This window comes from Aptenodytes forsteri, unplaced genomic scaffold (genome assembly GCF_000699145.1).
Source record: "Aptenodytes forsteri isolate BGI_AS27 unplaced genomic scaffold, ASM69914v1 Scaffold195, whole genome shotgun sequence".
Classification (NCBI taxonomy): Eukaryota; Metazoa; Chordata; class Aves; order Sphenisciformes; family Spheniscidae; genus Aptenodytes; species Aptenodytes forsteri.
In genome coordinates this window covers 2,690,324-2,711,122 of record NW_008795317.1, presented here as the reverse complement: position 1 = coordinate 2,711,122, position 20,799 = coordinate 2,690,324, and the positions used below count along the sequence as shown (strand labels likewise).

General features: G+C 36.3%; 1 protein-coding gene across 2 annotated transcripts in view; it reads left to right on the top strand.

Annotated features, from left to right (window-relative positions):
• Positions 1-20,204, top strand: part of SYT14 (synaptotagmin 14) — a 64,143-nt gene extending 43,939 nt beyond the window's left edge. Inside the window, exons 5-7 of one of the 2 annotated variants that reach the window (XM_009279605.2) lie at positions 15,333-15,522; positions 18,633-18,689; positions 19,891-20,204. In XM_009279605.2, the coding sequence (XP_009277880.1) occupies positions 15,333-15,522; positions 18,633-18,689; positions 19,891-20,204 (561 nt within the window). The remainder of the gene's footprint in view (positions 1-15,332; positions 15,523-18,632; positions 18,690-19,890) is intronic. The other variant, XM_009279606.2, reaches the window with a different exon arrangement.
• Positions 20,205-20,799: the final 595 nt, after the last annotated feature.

Genomic DNA, 20,799 nt, shown 5'->3' with positions numbered 1-20,799 from the left:
TCCCTCTGGCCAGTTGGGGTCAGCTGTCCTGGCTGTGCCCCTTCCCCGCTTCTTGTGCACCTCCAGCCTTCTCAGTCGGTAGAGCATGGGAAGCTGAAAAGTCCTTGGCTAGTGTAAGCACTGCTCAGCAACAACTAAAACATCGGTGTGTTATCAACATTATTCTCATCCTAAATCCAAACCACAGCACTGTACCAGCTACTAGGAAGAAAATTAACTCTATCCCTGCCGAAACCAGGTCAAATATCCAGAGTGTCCGAAAATTATTTTAATTATAGTTTTTTTGAGTGAAGGCATTTATGCATGCAGTGTATAAAAATGCTCGCTCTTGCACACGCACGTCCACTTTGAGGACGATGATTAATCGTCTAGTGTATGTTGGTTTATGCATTGCACTTAAGGCATTTGTTCCATGTTGCCCTTTGTGTGGCACATCTTCAGTATTCTTTCTAATGGATGTTTATCGGTTTATAAACTCAGAAAAAAGCTTTCAGAGTGGCATTTCTTTCTTGTGAATTCTTGGCCATTATAGAGTCGAGCTGTCAGGTTTTGTGGAAATCCTAATGTTTTAGGCCTATTGGTGACTTTACTACTGTGTTCTTATGGCATAGTCTATTCAGGATCATATTTGGAAGGCTGAATACTAAAATTCATGTGTATAAACATATCTTTACTAAATAGTAGCTACCAGTACAATACGTTAAAGCAGCTAATGAAAAAAAAGACTAAGACTTGTCTAGAGGGGAAAAAAAAAGACTCAAAGATTTTGCTCATAGTCTTTTATTTAACTAGAAGTCTACCTAAAGGATCAGTTCCTATGTGATGGTGCATAAATGCTTTCAGTTAGCTTGTAAAAATTATGTCCATCAAAGTAAGGGGCAATTATCTTTAAAAACTGAGCACATTCTTATCTCAGGAATAGCTTGCTGAATTCAATTGAGTTAGTGGTGTAAAACATGGAAGATCAGAATTAGTCCTTTGACACAGTAAGAAAGATGACTCGTGATTTCTTTGAAGAAAATTATTAGGTGATTGGAAAATGGTGATCATGTTACTGAGGCTGCAGGAGAGCTTGACAGTACTTGGCAAATGAAGTGGATTCCCTGTGTTTGGCTGGTTGTGCAAGATTTCATGGCAGTATCGGCAAGCAGCAGCTGTTGTCTTCTCATGGCTGCCTGAACTTGTCTGCCTTTGTGTGGTGTTCCCTGAGCACTGCTCCTGGCAGCTGAGAAGATAAGCGCTAACCCATGGCGCTCTCTGCTCAGGTCTTCATCAGGATATGGGGAGGGGGGAGAACCCAAAGACAACTGTATCTGCACTGTTCTGACAGATGCAAGTTTCAAGAACTTAAATAGAATCCGACCAGATGATAAGGACCTCCCACTAGATAAGTTCAGTTGTCACAGTTAAAAATTAATTGGCTTTCCAAATCAGTGCTATTTGTTCGTGATTTTTTCTTATGTAAATATGTCTAATCATTCATGGCAAATTTTGGCATATAATTAGTGTATTCATCCAAGAAGCACTGGACTAGGCAATGAGACTGTGAGACTGTTTCAGTCCCATATAGAATAACCTTGATACTTTGTAGAACACTTTTAGATAGTTTTCAAGAATTTTTTTTTTACAATCACAACTTGTCTCAGGTGACTGCAGCCATTCTGTCATCTCAGGAGCAAAATGGTTGACCAGTTTCAACATATGCTGCTTGGCTTTGATAATTGATTACTGTCATGGAGGGTGATACGGTTATTTCTGTCACAGACTGAGCAAGCCTCTCGAGTGAGCTATCCAGAAATGCTAGAATGTTTCCTCAACCCGTACAGAAATTCATATCCAGTTATTTGAATGAATTCAGAGTAAGAGGCAATAGTCCTTGCAAGTTGCTTTAAACTCTGTAACTAAATTCAGTACTTCAGCCCTTTCATGGGTTATTCGCTATCTCCACTGTGATCAAGAGAAGGATCTTTGTCATCAGAATGGTCTGCCTTATACCATCGTAGGCATGGGCCATATTGCTGCTGTTTGTCCATTGAAAATCAAGTCCAAGATCAGTTCAGGAGGCTTTCCACAAAGCAACAAAGTGTGTCATTCTGCCATGTCTAGGCTAGCTAGGGTTGTGATTCCTGTTCTATCAGTAATTTAAAGAGTATAAAGCTTTTCCAGATGAAAAATCCTAATTCTCTGGAAACAAGCTTCTGAATTCTTATGAGGTTCTGAGAGCCCTTAGTTGAGTCTTGTACATCCACCACATTTCTCAATTAGGTTGCATTTCTAGCCTTTATTGCTGGACTTTTTTGTAAGATACAAGAATAATTTGATTCCAGTTATTGCTGACAGTCATGGATAATAGAGCTAATAAAAATGCTATCAAAGTGGTACTTACATACCATTTCTGGGATATGCTGACCAATGTTGACAGTCAAAGCATTCTGAATGTACATGCCACTGCCATGGCAGAGTTAACAAAGTCCACCTGGTCTTCAGGTATTTAAAGGTTTGAAAAAAAATGCCAGCATAACACCAGGGCTTTCTTCAACACATTAGCAAAACCAGAACTTTCATAAAGTTGACCAGAACTGTCATAAACTGGGAGAATTCTTTGAAGTCAGCAATGTAAAGATTTTCATCTATTTGTAAAAATCCTCAGTTGGTCACGTATCCAGAATAAAGATTGTTTGTTGTCTCTATCTTAATATCTGTGCACTGAGTAAAATAACAATTAAAAACTGGTATCTTTTGCCTTTAATCAGTGAGTTGCTTGAAAAAAGTTATTTACTCGGTTTGATCCCCACAGTCTTTGATATTTGGATCAGCAAGTAGTGGAAACTATGTTTCAGACATGGTATTACTATTTTGAGTGTGTGATGATGCTTTTCAGTCTCTAAAATGCCCTCAGTCAAATGACAGGCTGTGAATGACTGTTCTAGATTAAATTAAAGTAATCCTCTTGAGCAATACTCTTACTTCCTCAGAAAGCCAGTCCATCAGTGACAAACATACTGTCTAGAATCGTATTTGTAGTTTTGATCATCTTTAAAAAAATAAAATGGAAAAAAAAAAAGCTCATCAATACATAAAGTTAGAAAAATGAGAATTTCATCGGGTATCTGTGGGATTCTCAGACTATCGTTCTCTGTGGCATAAGTATGATCTCCCAACCTGGATTGCAATTTCAAAGAGCAGTAAGGAAGATAATCATACTATGAAAACATACTGTAAATTTCCCAGAAGTGGCTTTGTAGGAGTTACAAGTAAAGATTATCAAGGTAGTCACTAGTATGAAATTTCCACTTTTGAAGACTACAAGCTGCTGCTTAAATCTTCCTCAAGCAACATTTTCAGTGGAGATATATTCTTTAACTTATGAATCCAACTGAAATTTCTGTTTCCCGAAGAGATACTGAGTTTCCCAACTATTTTATTTTCTTATAATTTGAATTCTTTCTTGTTTGCATGTATGTGTACACACAAACATCTTCTCACTTTTGTTACTGTCTTTCAAGGAAACAAGGAAAAGGAGAAGCACAGAAACAGTTCTGTTTGCAGGTTTGAGCACCCTTCAGCAAAAGCACGTGCAGTGTTTTCCTCCAATTTATTTCCATTGGGGGAAATCCTAATCAGAGATGTTGCACAAACAGGTGAAGTTACCTAGTCTGCAAATTTATAACTTACACTTTTGTGGAACTTTTAGTTTTTGGTTTACTTACTGGGTGATTCTTCTTCTATGCTTTGCAGTATAACGTAAGTGTTCGTCATTAATGTTCTTCATTTCAGACTTGAGGATATCCGGGTCATCGCTTCTTTTGTATATTCAAGCAGCCTGTATTTGGTATCAGATAAACATTTCTGTTCATAGGGTGCCTTTAGCAAGGGATCCTTTTAGTCTTAGTATGTTAGCCTCTTGCCAGGCTTGGCCCTCATATTGTCTGACCTTGAGCTGCATCTTTCACAGCTCCTGTCTTTCTGTTGGGCTTAGTCAGCTGTCAGCTGGCCCCAGGAGAATCCAGCTTATCTCCACCTCTTGCCCTTCTTTGTGGTGTGTATGATAGCTCTAAGAACTGAAGCAGATCCCTTGCAACTGCAAACACCTGGGTGATCCTCAGATCATGAGATTAAACGTGACCTGAACAAATCAAAAGGGGTACCACTAGCAGATTAAATTAGGGCTGGGTGAACCGTTAATCGCAAATAGTTTAACTGACAAATGCATTATAAACATACCTTTAATGTTACAGATTTGTTCATTGTGAAAAATAATTGCATGAATGTTTATGCAATCAAATACTAGTCGATAGATTGACTACTCCTAAATTATGCTTACCGTCTGATCACTGAATCTTTTTCTCTGTTCCCAGTTTGAAAGAGTGTAATCAAGAGAGAAAGAGAAAAATGAAATTATTTGTCACCGATGTCCCCAATGAGCATAGAGAGTAACTCCATCTGGACAGAGCATTGTCATTTAGAGAAGTCTGTGGTCTTGGAAGCTGTCCCACAGTAACATCTCCATGGTCTTACAAGTTTGACAGGGAGTAAAGAGAGGGGGAGGTGTGAGTGAGTCTGGGTAGGAGCTGTTAGCATAGCTTCATCAGGAGTGCAGGTAAAATGTCTGCATTTTGTGTCAGATGTTCTTAACTAAATTGCTAGCACAAACATCTAACAGCTTTTAGTGCTTGAATGTTTCTTTATGCTACATGTCTTATCTCAGAAAACAGAATTCTATAATAAAAGGCCTCTTGCCTCTTTTCCTCCCCTCGCCCATGGCTGTATAAAAAGCTGGTAGACTTTTGCAATGTAAAAACAGAGCACTTTTGTAAATGCTGTAAATTCCATTGTACATTCATTTCCAATTGCCTGCACTGCTGCTCGGGTTTGCTGTGCAAATTGCAGGCCCATTAAGTCTATGGAACAACTAGGTGACCTTTCGTAATGTGGCAAGGAAGCCAAAGGTATAATTTAAATGCAGACAAATAGAAGTTATGGAAAACCTAAAATGTTTCCTTTTCTGTAGAGAATTAATGTTTTGTTCTGCAGAGCTGATAATTTTAAAAACTTTTAGACACAAAGTACTAATAGTAAATTCTCATGAAGTATGAAAAGCAACACAGAAATCTTGCTGTGAACTTGTTCAAAATCTTTCAGAAAAGTGGAATGTTGTTTTGCCATCATTAAGAATATATACATTTTATTTTGTCAGTTTCATTTTATGACTAAATTATGGTATGCCAAAGTTGAAAACAAACCTTATTTTAATAATACTGTATTCTTATTAGAAAACCCACAAAGGTTTTAAATTTTATTAAAATAAATTAATTTTAAACTACATTAAAATTTAAATTTGTATAGCATCATCATGTATCTAAGGAGGTTTTATAACTCTGTACATTATAGTATCTATGGTAAATTAAAGCTGTGCATAGAATTTTTAAGGTTTTAGTCCCTTGACTGTAGTGAATGAAAGAATTATTATTTTTCATTTGATCTCCATTTTCCAGTGTTTCATCTGTGAGAAAACAATGTGTTTTGTAAAATTCTGCATGCAGAAGTTTTTTTCTGTTGAGAGTAAAAAACAAGGTAAAGCAGAATCTTTTGATGAGAAGTGTGAATTTTATCACTTCAGAGAATCTGATTAAAACCAGAACTTTCATAAACTGGGAGAATTCTTTGAAGTCAGCAATGTAAAGATTTTCATCTATTTGTAAAAATCCTCAGTTGGTCACGTATCCAGAATAAAGATTGTTTGTTGTCTCTATCTTAATATCTGTGCACTGAGTAAAATAACAATTAAAAACTGGTATCTTTTGCCTTTAATCAGTGAGTTGCTTGAAAAAAGTTATTTACTCGGTTTGATCCCCACAGTCTTTGATATTTGGATCAGCAAGTAGTGGAAACTATGTTTCAGACATGGTATTACTATTTTGAGTGTGTGATGATGCTTTTCAGTCTCTAAAATGCCCTCAGTCAAATGACAGGCTGTGAATGACTGTTCTAGATTAAATCAAAGTAATCCTCTTGAGCAATACTCTTACTTCCTCAGAAAGCCAGTCCATCAGTGACAAACATACTGTCTAGAATCGTATTTCTAGTTTTGATCATCTTTAAAAAAATAAAATGGAAAAAAAAAAGCTCATCAATACATAAAGTTAGAAAAATGAGAATTTCATCGGGTATCTGTGGGATTCTCAGACTATCGTTCTCTGTGGCATAAGTATGATCTCCCAACCTGGATTGCAATTTCAAAGAGCAGTAAGGAAGATAATCATACTATGAAAACATACTGTAAATTTCCCAGAAGTGGCTTTGTAGGAGTTACAAGTAAAGATTATCAAGGTAGTCACTAGTATGAAATTTCCACTTTTGAAGACTACAAGCTGCTGCTTAAATCTTCCTCAAGCAACATTTTCAGTGGAGATATATTCTTTAACTTATGAATCCAACTGAAATTTCTGTTTCCCGAAGAGATACTGAGTTTCCCAACTATTTTATTTTCTTATAATTTGAATTCTTTCTTGTTTGCATGTATGTGTACACACAAACATCTTCTCACTTTTGTTACTGTCTTTCAAGGAAACAAGGAAAAGGAGAAGCACAGAAACAGTTCTGTTTGCAGGTTTGAGCACCCTTCAGCAAAAGCACGTGCAGTGTTTTCCTCCAATTTATTTCCATTGGGGGAAATCCTAATCAGAGATGTTGCACAAACAGGTGAAGTTACCTAGTCTGCAAATTTATAACTTACACTTTTGTGGAACTTTTAGTTTTTGGTTTACTTACTGGGTGATTCTTCTTCTATGCTTTGCAGTATAACGTAAGTGTTCGTCATTAATGTTCTTCATTTCAGACTTGAGGATATCCGGGTCATCGCTTCTTTTGTATATTCAAGCAGCCTGTATTTGGTATCAGATAAACATTTCTGTTCATAGGGTGCCTTTAGCAAGGGATCCTTTTAGTCTTAGTATGTTAGCCTCTTGCCAGGCTTGGCCCTCATATTGTCTGACCTTGAGCTGCATCTTTCACAGCTCCTGTCTTTCTGTTGGGCTTAGTCAGCTGTCAGCTGGCCCCAGGAGAATCCAGCTTATCTCCACCTCTTGCCCTTCTTTGTGGTGTGTATGATAGCTCTAAGAACTGAAGCAGATCCCTTGCAACTGCAAACACCTGGGTGATCCTCAGATCATGAGATTAAACGTGACCTGAACAAATCAAAAGGGGTACCACTAGCAGATTAAATTAGGGCTGGGTGAACCGTTAATCGCAAATAGTTTAACTGACAAATGCATTATAAACATACCTTTAATGTTACAGATTTGTTCATTGTGAAAAATAATTGCATGAATGTTTATGCAATCAAATACTAGTCGATAGATTGACTACTCCTAAATTATGCTTACCGTCTGATCACTGAATCTTTTTCTCTGTTCCCAGTTTGAAAGAGTGTAATCAAGAGAGAAAGAGAAAAATGAAATTATTTGTCACCGATGTCCCCAATGAGCATAGAGAGTAACTCCATCTGGACAGAGCATTGTCATTTAGAGAAGTCTGTGGTCTTGGAAGCTGTCCCACAGTAACATCTCCATGGTCTTACAAGTTTGACAGGGAGTAAAGAGAGGGGGAGGTGTGAGTGAGTCTGGGTAGGAGCTGTTAGCATAGCTTCATCAGGAGTGCAGGTAAAATGTCTGCATTTTGTGTCAGATGTTCTTAACTAAATTGCTAGCACAAACATCTAACAGCTTTTAGTGCTTGAATGTTTCTTTATGCTACATGTCTTATCTCAGAAAACAGAATTCTATAATAAAAGGCCTCTTGCCTCTTTTCCTCCCCTCGCCCATGGCTGTATAAAAAGCTGGTAGACTTTTGCAATGTAAAAACAGAGCACTTTTGTAAATGCTGTAAATTCCATTGTACATTCATTTCCAATTGCCTGCACTGCTGCTCGGGTTTGCTGTGCAAATTGCAGGCCCATTAAGTCTATGGAACAACTAGGTGACCTTTCGTAATGTGGCAAGGAAGCCAAAGGTATAATTTAAATGCAGACAAATAGAAGTTATGGAAAACCTAAAATGTTTCCTTTTCTGTAGAGAATTAATGTTTTGTTCTGCAGAGCTGATAATTTTAAAAACTTTTAGACACAAAGTACTAATAGTAAATTCTCATGAAGTATGAAAAGCAACACAGAAATCTTGCTGTGAACTTGTTCAAAATCTTTCAGAAAAGTGGAATGTTGTTTTGCCGTCATTAAGAATATATACATTTTATTTTGTCAGTTTCATTTTATGACTAAATTATGGTATGCCAAAGTTGAAAACAAACCTTATTTTAATAATACTGTATTCTTATTAGAAAACCCACAAAGGTTTTAAATTTTATTAAAATAAATTAATTTTAAACTACATTAAAATTTAAATTTGTATAGTATCATCATGTATCTAAGGAGGTTTTATAACTCTGTACATTATAGTATCTATGGTAAATTAAAGCTGTGCATAGAATTTTTAAGGTTTTAGTCCCTTGACTGTAGTGAATGAAAGAATTATTATTTTTCATTTGATCTCCATTTTCCAGTGTTTCATCTGTGAGAAAACAATGTGTTTTGTAAAAGTCTGCATGCAGAAGTTTTTTTCTGTTGAGAGTAAAAAACAAGGTAAAGCAGAATCTTTTGATGAGAAGTGTGAATTTTATCACTTCAGAGAATCTGATTTTCAACTACATTAATGGTAGTGTAATAATCAAAACAATTCCATATTTGATGTGAATAACATCAGTGTTGAATATATTTTTTTGCTAAAGATTTTTAAATTGGAATTTTTGAATAGGAAATCCTGGTAATTTTTAAAGCATGCCATTCTACCCAAAATAAATATGTTTTGTTTCCTAAAATCAAGTTGCATAATGGAAATATTATTAGAATATTTACTTTCATGTTTGTGATTGAAGTTGACTTAGATATTAATACAGTAAAGTGTTAACTACATGAATAAAAATGCACATTATACCTAATTGGAAGTGCTTCAAGGAAGCTATTAAGCAAAAAAAACAGATAATTACCAGGCATAAATAACAATGCTTTCCTAAACTTGAATCTTTGTGAGATGCCTAAAACTATATGTTTCAATGTTTGCAAGTTCAGGTTGTTAGTTTAAAGCAAAATACTGATAACTATGTGTTCTCTTAATTTTACTATACAGGACAGCCAGCTACAATAGGAATTGAAATTTCCTCCCTAACATGTTGTGAAGATAGGTAGCTTTGTACGATTTCAAAAGTATTGGTTTTCTTTAAAACAAAACAAAACAAAAAACCAAAACCCCAAACCCCTGGAACATCCAGATTGACACCATTTAAAATCAGGTATTTTTTAAAATTGCCAAAGCCTCAAAATGACAGTGGTATACAGTACAGAAAGAAACCTTTAAAAAAAAAAAAAAAAAACACCTTTTTGGCAATTGCTTCTTCATTTAATTCTTATTTTGCAACATCTTTGCTAAATTTCATTCTTATTAAGCTTAATAACCTGAATATTTCAAACATTTAATATTGTTTTGAGCATCATGTAACATTTGAGTTCTACCTTTACAAACAAAAAGTTGATACTTCAGCAGGTATTAGTATACAGAAAGAGTATCAATTGTTTAGTTTAAAGAACTGTTTTATTATGAGTCTCGTATTTTTGAGGACTTCCTTTTTTCAAGTGTATCGATCCTCACAGTTCTTCCATGAGTTAGGGGAAACAGAAGCAGAAGTGATGAGGAACTGAGGCAAACATCTCTGCAAAAGCATCAAAGTGTCCAGTATAGCACGTAAGTGGGATTTAGATGCCAGAATTCAAAATTATAAAGCTCCGTTCTTTGACATCCCTAATTATTTTACATCCCTCTGTTTTCAGGGCTGAGTTCTTCAGGTGGTTTAAGTTCTCTTTCCCAGGAATGATCTTGACATTTTTTGGAAAGTATTTTAGCTTTGAAACATGTTTTTATAAAGTATCTAGTGCTTATGCCAATAATGAGAGATGTGGAGCCTCTAGGTTCAGTTTTCACCTCCTCTCTGGCTCTCAGAGCAGAAGACGGGGATGGGCTGCAGGCTAAGAGCTGGTCTGGAGCCTGTTTGGTGCCCGAGTGCTTTCATCACCTCAGCAAGCCTTTGCCTCAAAGTGGAACCGTAGCTTCAGGGCTCAGCACTGGGCTGGTGATGAAGAGAGATGAGTACTTTTATCTAAAATGTTGGAGACCTGGATTCAGTTCCCTCTTTTGCCTACGAGGATCCAAATTTCCTTCCCTAACCTCTCAGTTGTATTGATACAGAAGTAGAAGAAAGTAATGTGCAAAAAAGTTCTTTAAGAGATTAGTGGTATAACATTAACATTTAAAATTTGAGAAAGACATTTTGACAAGTAACATGCTGTGAATCAGATTTTTGTTGCTGAAGGATTGTCAGCAAGGTTTCATCTTTCCTGTGTATATTTTGAAAAGCCAAGAGAATCAGATGTTCTTGTTTCGTAAGCCTACAGAGGCATGATTTTAACCTGTGCAATGAGGAAAATGAACTTTTAACTGCCCTCAGAGCATGGCCACATTATTCCCTGTGATTAACTCCAGTTGGCTTAAAAGCAGAATTTATAAGCAGAACTTATAAGCAGAACTTCAGGGTATAGAAAAACAACAGTAGGAGATGAATATGTAAGTCACAAATATCCTGTTTCCATGGAATTATGGTGCAGGAAGACAAATAAATACATTTTACATATATTATCATTGTTGCAAATAGAGGATTCTCTATGTTGTCAGAGAGCAGAGAAAAAGATTATTGAAAATACTTGTTAGGGGTTCAGGTCTGACATCATGCGTTATATGTGTTCACTTCCATTGGCACTAGGGAAAAAAGAGCGTTCTTTTTTTGATTGCCAACTTTTGTACAATAGGAACAGGTGAAATACAAATACCACTTAATGGGAGTGTTTTTATTATATATTTATTAAAAAGTGATGTTTCTTCACTATATGATATATGCAAAGACGTCATCAAGGACAATAGTTTGGAGAATTAGTAATTAAGGTTTTGTAGAATATAACACATATTACTCTCATAATCCAGTCAAAAGCACCTATTCTTGTAAGGGTTGATCAAATAAAATCCACCTAACTTTGTAGCAGAGTACTATCCTGCGGTGTATATGGGAAAGGTTTAGGTCCTTTGCGCAAAGCTCTGTGTTATAAAATTGAAAAGCTGAAAATTTGTAATTTACTGTAGTAATACAGACCTTTGAACCAAATATTTGGAATAGACTTTACCTAATGTTTTTTTGCTTGTGTTTACTGTTAATAATATATTTTTGTTATGGCTAAATTGACAAAAATAGGTTAGAGATTTAGCATTAATATCCTGGAGACAACCTCAAGAGACAGCTCCTGGCACTGTGGCCAGATCATCAATACCTTGACTGTTCATCTAAGTTCTTAAAAATCTGCATTTAAGATTTTACAACAGTTCTTACTAGGCCTTGAAAGGCTTTTGCTATTATGGATCTTAGTCCTTTTTTTCCCTGCTTATTAAAATACACACAATGTTTATAGAGGAAGAGAGGGAAGAGTTATAAAAATAAACTTACGTAGACAGATTATTTAAAACAAATAGTAACTTTTGGTCTAAATAGTACGTTTCCCACAGTGAAGCTACAGTATCAAAGTAGCCTACAGATAGATTTACAGATAGATTGAATGCAGATCTGTATGGCAATGAAAAGCATCTGGTAGCACTGTAATGTTGTCATGAGATGAAAGCTTCGTTGTAGCTAAGTTTATATTCCTGTTGTACCAATTAGCAATTTCAGTGTTAATATTTTATAATTTGACACGTGATCATGAAGCTTATATTTTGAGCAGGTAAAAATGTAACTTCTTGTCTTGCTTTTTTATTGATGAGTTTGTTAGCACTCTTGAATTTTGACTATGTAAACAGAAAAAAACCTCTGAACAGAGACTTGAAAACCTGTTATTTTCAATTCTAGTGCAGCTTATGGACTTAACACAAAGTCAGGTTACTTACCAACAGACGTGATTATCACAGAATACCTTACTTAAAACAGTGAATGGGTTTCCCCTATGTGAACAATAAACTGTGCTGGAGAAAATACTTTTGAGGAGACATCTAATAATACTCAGTATCCCTGATTTTAACTGTCCTGCAATGAAAAGTCTTTCTTCAGTTGTTGATCTGAGCCCTGTTGATCTCAGCTGTCTCCTTACCTTCCCTGATTCCCGTTTCTTCTTCTCTTCCTCATAGGATCTTTCTGTTTTCTTTCAAAAGAAAACTGACAAAATACTACCTCACCTTCCCCTTTTTCTCATGTCTTTTGCCTACTTACCCCCAAATTCTCTGTTTTCTCCCTTATCATAGACACAGAAATTATACTTTGGTTTATGTCGTTTAACCCTGTTTTTACCCGGTAACATCAGTCTGTCTTCTAATCTGCTTCGCACCTCACCTCACTGCTTCATTTTTATTCTTAATGTCTCACTTTCTTTTATATTAGGATTTTCCAGTTCATAACTGAAAAGCAGAGTATTTTTTCAAATACATTTGGGTTAGCATGAAACAAAATGGGTTGGAGTCTTTTTTTTAATGTGAAATGGAAAATAAAATATTGTTTAGATTGTTTCTTCAGTGAATTTGGTTGCTTTATTTTAATGTCTTTAAACTTCTGTCACCACAACTTTTTGGAGGAAGGAGATTCATAAGTTTATTACACACTAAGGATTAAACAACATGCTTTTGTTTGTTTCAAACCTGCCACCTGTCTTAAAGGCAAAATATTTTGTTTTAGAAAACACTGTAGCAAAACATTTAAGTTAGACCCTCTCTCCAGATTTTCATCAAAGCTACACCTACCAATTCTTTCTGTGCAGCACTTCTAAGGTACAGCCACTTAGCTGCATTTCCATCCATTTACAGACCTGAAGCATCACCTTGGTCTTCTTATCCCACCATTCAGCTGGTGAGATCCTTTTCTTTGGCCTTGACAAATGCAGTCTTGTCTTTCTCACATCCACTCAGGGTTCTGCTGTAAAGGAATGATATTTCTAGCCCATTCTTATGTAACTTTGTAATATCACATTTGTTTCATTTTTCAGTTGTTTTCCCCCTTCTCTATTATATCACACAGAAGCTACTTGTCTTCTTTTTCAAGGTACTTCAGGACTCATTCCCTCTCAGTCATCGCTCATTTACTATTTCCTATTTCTAGCATTCTAAACCTTATTCTGGTACCCACTGTAATCAGTTTAACTGTCATAAACTGATTTAGACTGAGTGCCTGTTAGAACATCAGTAAACTGTACACATAAGTCACAATTTGGAAAAAGTGCTACCATGTCCTTCTGTCAGTACTGATGTCAAAGCCCTTTGATGGTTTGCGAGGGAGTGTTACCCAGCTGCTCGCTTTGTGTTATGTCTTTTTTGTGGACTTGCAGCATGATCACAATCAAATTTCAGACCTAAGCTTTGAACAGTATCAGGTTGACCGTGGTTAAATTCCTGGCCCAACAAAATAATAAGATGAATAAGCACCATAGGGATAATGTGATACAATTTTAAAAGACCAGAAAACTTAAGTAATAGCTGCAGTTGTGACAGGCTGAGGCTTTCAGGTGTGCAGTGTGTACTGTGACGGCTGAATCAAGTCATCTTTCTTTTAAACCTTCCATTTTGTATTCTGCTGCTGAAGTTAGGAATCAAAAGTTTCCTGTTTTGTGAGTGCCAAGAACCAGAGAACGAATGTATACTTGTAATTCATTTTCAACAATTTACAATTTGCAACCCATTTGAAATTTATTCTTGGAATTGAATAAAGAACTTTTGGAGAAATAACCAAAGATTTAAAATTCAGAATTTGCAGCTTGGGGGATGGAAGTCAGAGAATTTTGTTGAGGTCCTTCTTTAGTAGTAAGAATACATTTGCTAACAACAGTGAATGTTTATTAATGAGGAACTGGATTGCTACTTGAAACTTCTGCCAGACTTCTTGGAAATGTTCTATTGAGAAGAACTAGTTAAAATGTCAGTATGAAGGATATTATTGTAGGTTCATCATTTCTTCTTGTAGGTATCATGTCTTCTATAATTTGACATTCTGTAATGCATTTGGGCTTTATATGTCAGATTAAGTTACTCGCTTTTAAAGTTAACTTTTATCTTGATGAGGATTTGTGCTATTTAGGTTTTAGGACTGATCTCGCGCCCATGTCAGCTGTTGCTGGAAATGATAGAGACATTTGGAATCTGGAAGAATCAGCTTCACAAAATCATCATGACTCCTTGAAAGAGTGCTGCCAGATTCCCAAATGAGTCAAGCCATATTTGAAAAATCTGTGGATCCAATTTATGTTTTTTCTGAGAGAATCGTAAAGGGATGTACTGATAATTCAAAAGTCTCTTCCCGGCTACCAAGCAAATTGCCCTGCCATTGGCTAGATTCCGTCCAGTTTCTTGTTTTCAGTGGTACAACTCTATGTGCCAGTATATGAAATGAAGAAATGAAAGTAGGAACAACTATGGTATGATTAGCATTAGTCTAACTTTTTTCTTTTTTTAAGGCCAGTAATGGGGGGTTAAAATGATAAAAATTAATATTAGAAGCTCCCGTCAAAGATGTGACATGGTGAGACTGCATGAGAGATTTGAATTCCTTGGAAGCTTGTGGAGTGAAAATTAAAGCGTCACTTGCTGAGCCTTAGTATGGCATTCTTCCTCTCCCACCCAAGACAAAGGGTCTATTGCAATTCTGTATCCCTGGATCAATTAAATTCCTTGTAAGCTAATTTATTCTAGACAGAGTGCATTTTTCTATTTGCATGTGTTCTGTTATTTTGCTACTCATAAATTCTCAGTCTAGAGAATAACCTTTACAAAGGATGAATAAGAATTTCCTGCATTATATTATCTTCAAAGTTCTACTAGTGTTTTCCATTTTTGGAAAGTAAAAGATCCAACGTTTAATGTTCTCCAGGATGCTGACAAATTATGTTACAGGTCTTATCTTAGTAATTGAAGTAAATAGGGACCACAAAGGCTGCTCTTCATCTTCAGCTATTATTTCTCCTGAATTATGCAGCAACGGAAACACAAAATTCAGAACTATTTTAATTCCGGACCGCTTTAGTCTTTGTTACCTCTAACATGTGCGAACTGAGGATATATTAAGGATGTACATTTCTTACTGGGTGATTGAATGGAACTTCTGTTCTTGTCAGTACATTGCTTTCCTAATTTTCTGTACATTATTCTAAAAATTGACTTCCCAGTAACATCGTTGCATAAAATACATAGAACTTTTTATCTGTTTTACAGGGTTGTGACTCTCAAATGAGCATGTCAGAAGTGTCCTGCAGTGAAAGTACCTCCTCTTGTCAGTCTCTGGTACATGGCTCAGCTCCAGAAATCCTTATTGGCCTCCTTTATAACGCTACAACTGGAAGATTATCAGCAGAAGTGATAAAAGGCAGCCACTTCAAAAACTTGGCAGCGAACAGACCACCCAGTGAGTGAAAATCTTTTTTCATCCTAATGCATCTGTACTGGTGGGGCTCTCGGTAGCAAGGACTTCAATCCTATCATTTAGTCTTACCCAATCAAAATGAAATAGAGCAATCATCAACTAATCTGTTTCATGTTTTATATTTCTAGTCAGTTGGGAAATAGCAAAAATCTAAAATTCAAAATATTAATTGTAAGTTGACAAGACTGTTTTAATTTTTCATGGTGACTGACTAATAAATTACCTTTATCATAATGATTAATTGCTAAATTACTAATGCCTCACATCACAGGCCAAGAATAAAAAGTTGGTGTTTAAAGAGAAAGTACATGCCAGCTAATATTAATATAAACACTCTGAACAGTTATTCCTGTTCCTAGAGGGGTTGGTACTGCCGTCTTGAATTGCTTATGTGGTAGTAATATATGTAGCTTGGGAATGTCAGTGAAGACAACAGAGAAACAAATTGAGACCTTTGGCGTATATACTGTGCAGAAGGAATGTTCATCATCGGAAAGGACTTGAACTGTGTGTTCAAGCATTTGCTCAAAAATACGTTTGTGTGAAATATCTGTGAACTTTTTATACTTTTAAATTGGAGCCAGATGGAATGTCACACATGCAGAATGTTTTTACTGTCTCTAATTCTTTGATATAGCTTGAGAAAGTTCAGTAACAAACTTTTTTAAAAATGTTTTTTATTGTTTTTTAGATGATGAGTCTGATTTACTTAAGTTGTAGCCAGACATACCTACCTGTTCCTCTTGATTTTGTCTGGAGGCTCAGGTTTTAGCCCCTCTTTCTGTTTCTTAATATCCAGATTTGTATGGCACTAGCAGATTATCTGACACTACTAGATTATGTAGCAGGCTGCCAACATTTTATAAGTGGTTTGCACATCTCACTTTGTGTTCAGAGTTTAGGAAGTAAGCCAAACAACTTGAGACTGATGATCTCCTCTTTCTTTCTTGACCCATGTTTTATTCCATTCGTTCATTACATTTGGCTCAGCCTTACTCTGCTTTGCTTTCTCTATACTTTTCACACTGATGGAGCCAGACTTTGTTAACATGGCCAGAGAAGGAAGGCGAAAGAAGAATCTCTAATACTTTTATATAATTAGGTAGCTGCCCCAGAGTCACCTATTTGGAGACAAAGCATAGAAATAGATGGGGAAAGCCAAGAAGGCCCAAGGGCACTGGGGTGGGGGAAGGAATGAACAGGAGAGAAGACCTGGAGAGAAGGGACTATGTGTTCCCTTAAAGCAAAAAACAGTAGGTGGCTTATGCTTATCTTTCTGGAATCTCTAGAGAAAGCCAAGTTTTTCTTAATATTTAGAATATGCAAGTTAGATGGGGGTTCAGTACTTGTTTTGAAGACGGATATGTTCATTCCCTGGTATGTTAATTCCCAAAATGTGCTCTCTGGGCCCATGCTGTCTAGCTAACAGTTGTGTGTGTCACTGGGATCAAAAATCTGCTTCAGATTGCAAGAAAGCAGCATAGAACATGGCACATAGCCCTGTAATACCATGTTCTGTCTAACCTTTTTGGAGTTTGTGGTAACACACAAGATCTTGTGTGTTACCTTTTGTCGTCGCCTGCGAAGGATGGGGGGAAGTTTTGGTGTTCATAATAATAATAGTCCGGTTCTGTTCAGGCAAATGCAGGTTTGGAGTTCTGTTGTTTCTAGAAAGCTGGAAACTAATGCACTTTCTAGGTCTGGTAAGACCATGCACAGAATGTTGTGGAATCCAAATTTCTCCTGTGGGCTGTTTTGTGCCATCTCCCTCCCCCGCCGGCAGTGGCAGCACCTTCTTGTAAACTCCTGGACCCAGGTGCATACCACTGCCATTTCCTAACTGCCTGTCAACTGCATCGTGGACACATACCAGCCTCTCTCTGTGCCATCATTTCCACAAAATGAAAACTAAGGCCCGTAGGGTTGATGATGAAACGCTCTGCTCAGATTTGTTGTTTGGAGCATCAGTGGTCCAAAATCCTGAGAAGTGCTGCAAAGTACATGCACAGGTCAGTTTTCATTCAGGTCTTGAGAAACTGTGCTAGAAAGGGAAGCAATTCTTTCCCACATGCGATCCTTTCTGTAGTCTAGGAGTTGTGAACCTATGCAATTTTTGTGAAATGCTTCTGCAGCAAATACGGATTTAGTCCTACATTTCTGCTTCTTGGTAGTATGTACTCCTCTGCTGCATATTTTTATGTTCTATAGTAACTCATTTAGCAACTAAGTACAAGCAAATAGGCCAAATCCTGCAGGCAGTAACATTTGATGTTAGAATGTGTCTTCGTTTCCCTGCGTGACAGTTAATACTTTGTCTGAGAAAGAGATGCTTCTTAGTATCCTTTAAAATTTTGTTGAAACGGGGTATGAGCTTTTGCACATTAAACGCATGTGTGTGTATGCATGCAAACACATGTTAAATCCATAAATACATGGATTTTAACAAGTGAGATCTTTACATTTTAAATAGAGACCCATAGTTGAATTTCAGATGTAAGCATCTCTCAGGTATTTTTAGAGATTAGATGAGAGTCATTCTCGTGCCCAAGTCCATCACTACTCAAGAATGGAAGTACTACAATCAAATATCTGTAATTATAAAAGCTAAGAGCAAAACCAGCTTAGTTTTCAGTTCAGTGATTTTTCATTTTATTGCTTTTAATATATGAAGTATAATTACTGTGTGCAGTTTTTCTTAATATGCTGGAGTTTGCATGAAAAAGCATAAGGTTTGATAAAAAGGATACAGTGATTTTTTACCCAGTCTTCTGTAACCTAATCGTTTGCATGATTCTTTCTACGTTTAGTGTGCTTTAGAACCCAGTAGCTATTAGTGCTAAGATAACCCATTATGTAAGAGGTGTAATTTTTGTTAAAGATTACACAAAAACTGCACAAAATTTTCATTTCATTAAATTTTACCTAACAATCCTTTCGTTCAATCCTTTTTCTGATCTGTGCTACTAAGGTTTTGTGTTCTTCCACTCCAGTGAATAGTATTTCCTCTTAAACTTTAACCTTTGATCCTCTCTCACCCAACTATTGACATCTGGTCATTATTTCTTTTACTGCTTTCCACCCCCTGTTGTCAGACGGACTGTTCTGTTGTCTAAAACACTTGATAGGTGGACAGGTTTATATAATCCGAGGTGAGTTCCTGTAGAAACTAATTGGATGTTGTCTTTTTCATGCAAAAGAAAACTTGCCAGCAGTAAAGCTATCCACGGCTGCCTACCATATTGGTTTATAAAAGTGTATCTTTATTATTTGTGGCACTCTCTAATGCAAAAGTTGCATTTATCTCTGATTATGGATGTTGGGATTTCAGTGTACCTGCAAAGTGAAAATATTCGATGTGTATCTTTTTATATAAACTCCAATCTTCTAGTGATATTATTCATTAACATGAATATGACAGGAATAAAGAATGAAAAAACAGATTGTTTCATACAGTTTTATATTTCTTAAAATCAATCTTATAAATTCAGGAAATGCGCATCCTTCTGCAGGAACAGGCTTGGTGCCTTCTAGTCAAATGAAAATAGCGCATCCTTCTGCAGAAACATGGCTTGGTGCTTCTAGTCAAATGAAAATAGAGCTTTACAAATAAAGGTTTATACCCGAATACTAACAGCCAATGTGTGCTAACCACATTTACTTGCATCAGCTTCTTAAATGTATTTCCTAAGAGCACTGTACAAGCTATGTTTTAAACAACCATATTGAATGATGCAAAAACTTATTTCTCTTTAAAGGTGTATTAAATGTATTCCTTCATGAATCTAGGAATTAAGAAGTTTTTTGTATTGTGTAAACTTCTACCTTTGAATACACTTTGCTACATTTTGGTCTTTAAAATAAATAAAATTGGAAAGCCCGAAGTGAGAGCCACATCCATGCAGAGATTATTCTTAAGCATTTCATTCTGGCTGTTTTGATATCATCACTGCACATCAATGTTATTTTTTTTTCTCTTCATTAGTTGCCTTCATTCTACTTTGTTTATTCTTATTCTCGGAAAATTCAGTGGTGTGCTTTACAGTGTTGTGGCTAGTTGGAGCTTGCTAAGTGTTAATGCAATTTAAGTTTGTTTAGGACAAATAAGGGGGGTCAACGGGAAGAGGATTATGAGGTATACCTTTAACTTAACCCATTTACATAGTACTGAAGCTAGTTAATTTGTTATTGTGTTTGTAATACTTTGCTTACTTGTCATCTTTTCATGTGTCTAAACTAAGCTGTGTTCAGTCAGCCTGGTATACACCATATCCTTGTGTCTTGTAAATATCTCATTCTCAAAAACTTTTGTTCTAAGATACCTGACATTCCAAAATATGATTTATTTTGTAGATACATATGTTAAGTTAACACTGCTGAACTCGATGGGGCAAGAGATGTCCAAATGCAAAACTTCAATCCGCCGAGGACAGCCAAATCCAGTATACAAAGAAACCTTCGTTTTCCAAGTGGCACTGTTTCAGCTTTCAGATGTGACGCTCATACTGTCTGTATATAATAAGCGCAGCATGAAACGAAAAGAGATGATAGGGTGGATTTCCTTAGGTCTCAACAGCTCAGGAGAAGATGAACTCAATCACTGGACTGAAATGAAAGAATCCAAAGGACAGCAAGTATGTAGATGGCATACTTTACTAGAATCGTAATGGATGGTACAAAGTGCAGTCGAGGTTTTAAGGGAGTTTGGTCTCTCAAGAAGATGATCATCCCCGGTCACAATCAACAGATTTGTTGTGGAAGTAAAAAACAAAAATTGAGGTCAACATTCCTTCGTAAAGAATGCACAACATGCAAAATGGTGGGATTTAATATATAATCTTCACTTAGTGTCAAACACTTCCTTGGTGTCAGAGAAGCCTTGCTGTACACAGATACATTAGCGGTCTCTCCCCCATCCACCTGATGCTGTATTTGTTTGGGTTTGTTTTGTGGTTTTCAATTCAGAAACATTTTATGTAAAGTTCTCCAAATTAATGTAAGCTCCTCTTTGTGTACTTTTTGTATTGCTCTAATACTGTAGCTTCTGACCTGCCTGCATTCAGATTAAAGGTCAATAATTTGCACTTGGGGAAAAAGTTAATGATCTGTAGAGCAAAAGAAAAAAAACCCACCGGTGGAGAACACTTAGTAATATAGCAAATACGAATATACTGTTGTTTTACACTGAGTTTCCAGGAGCTTAGTACAAGTAAGTTTTCACTTTTTGATATGCAGTTGGTTTGAAAAATACTAGCATTTGGG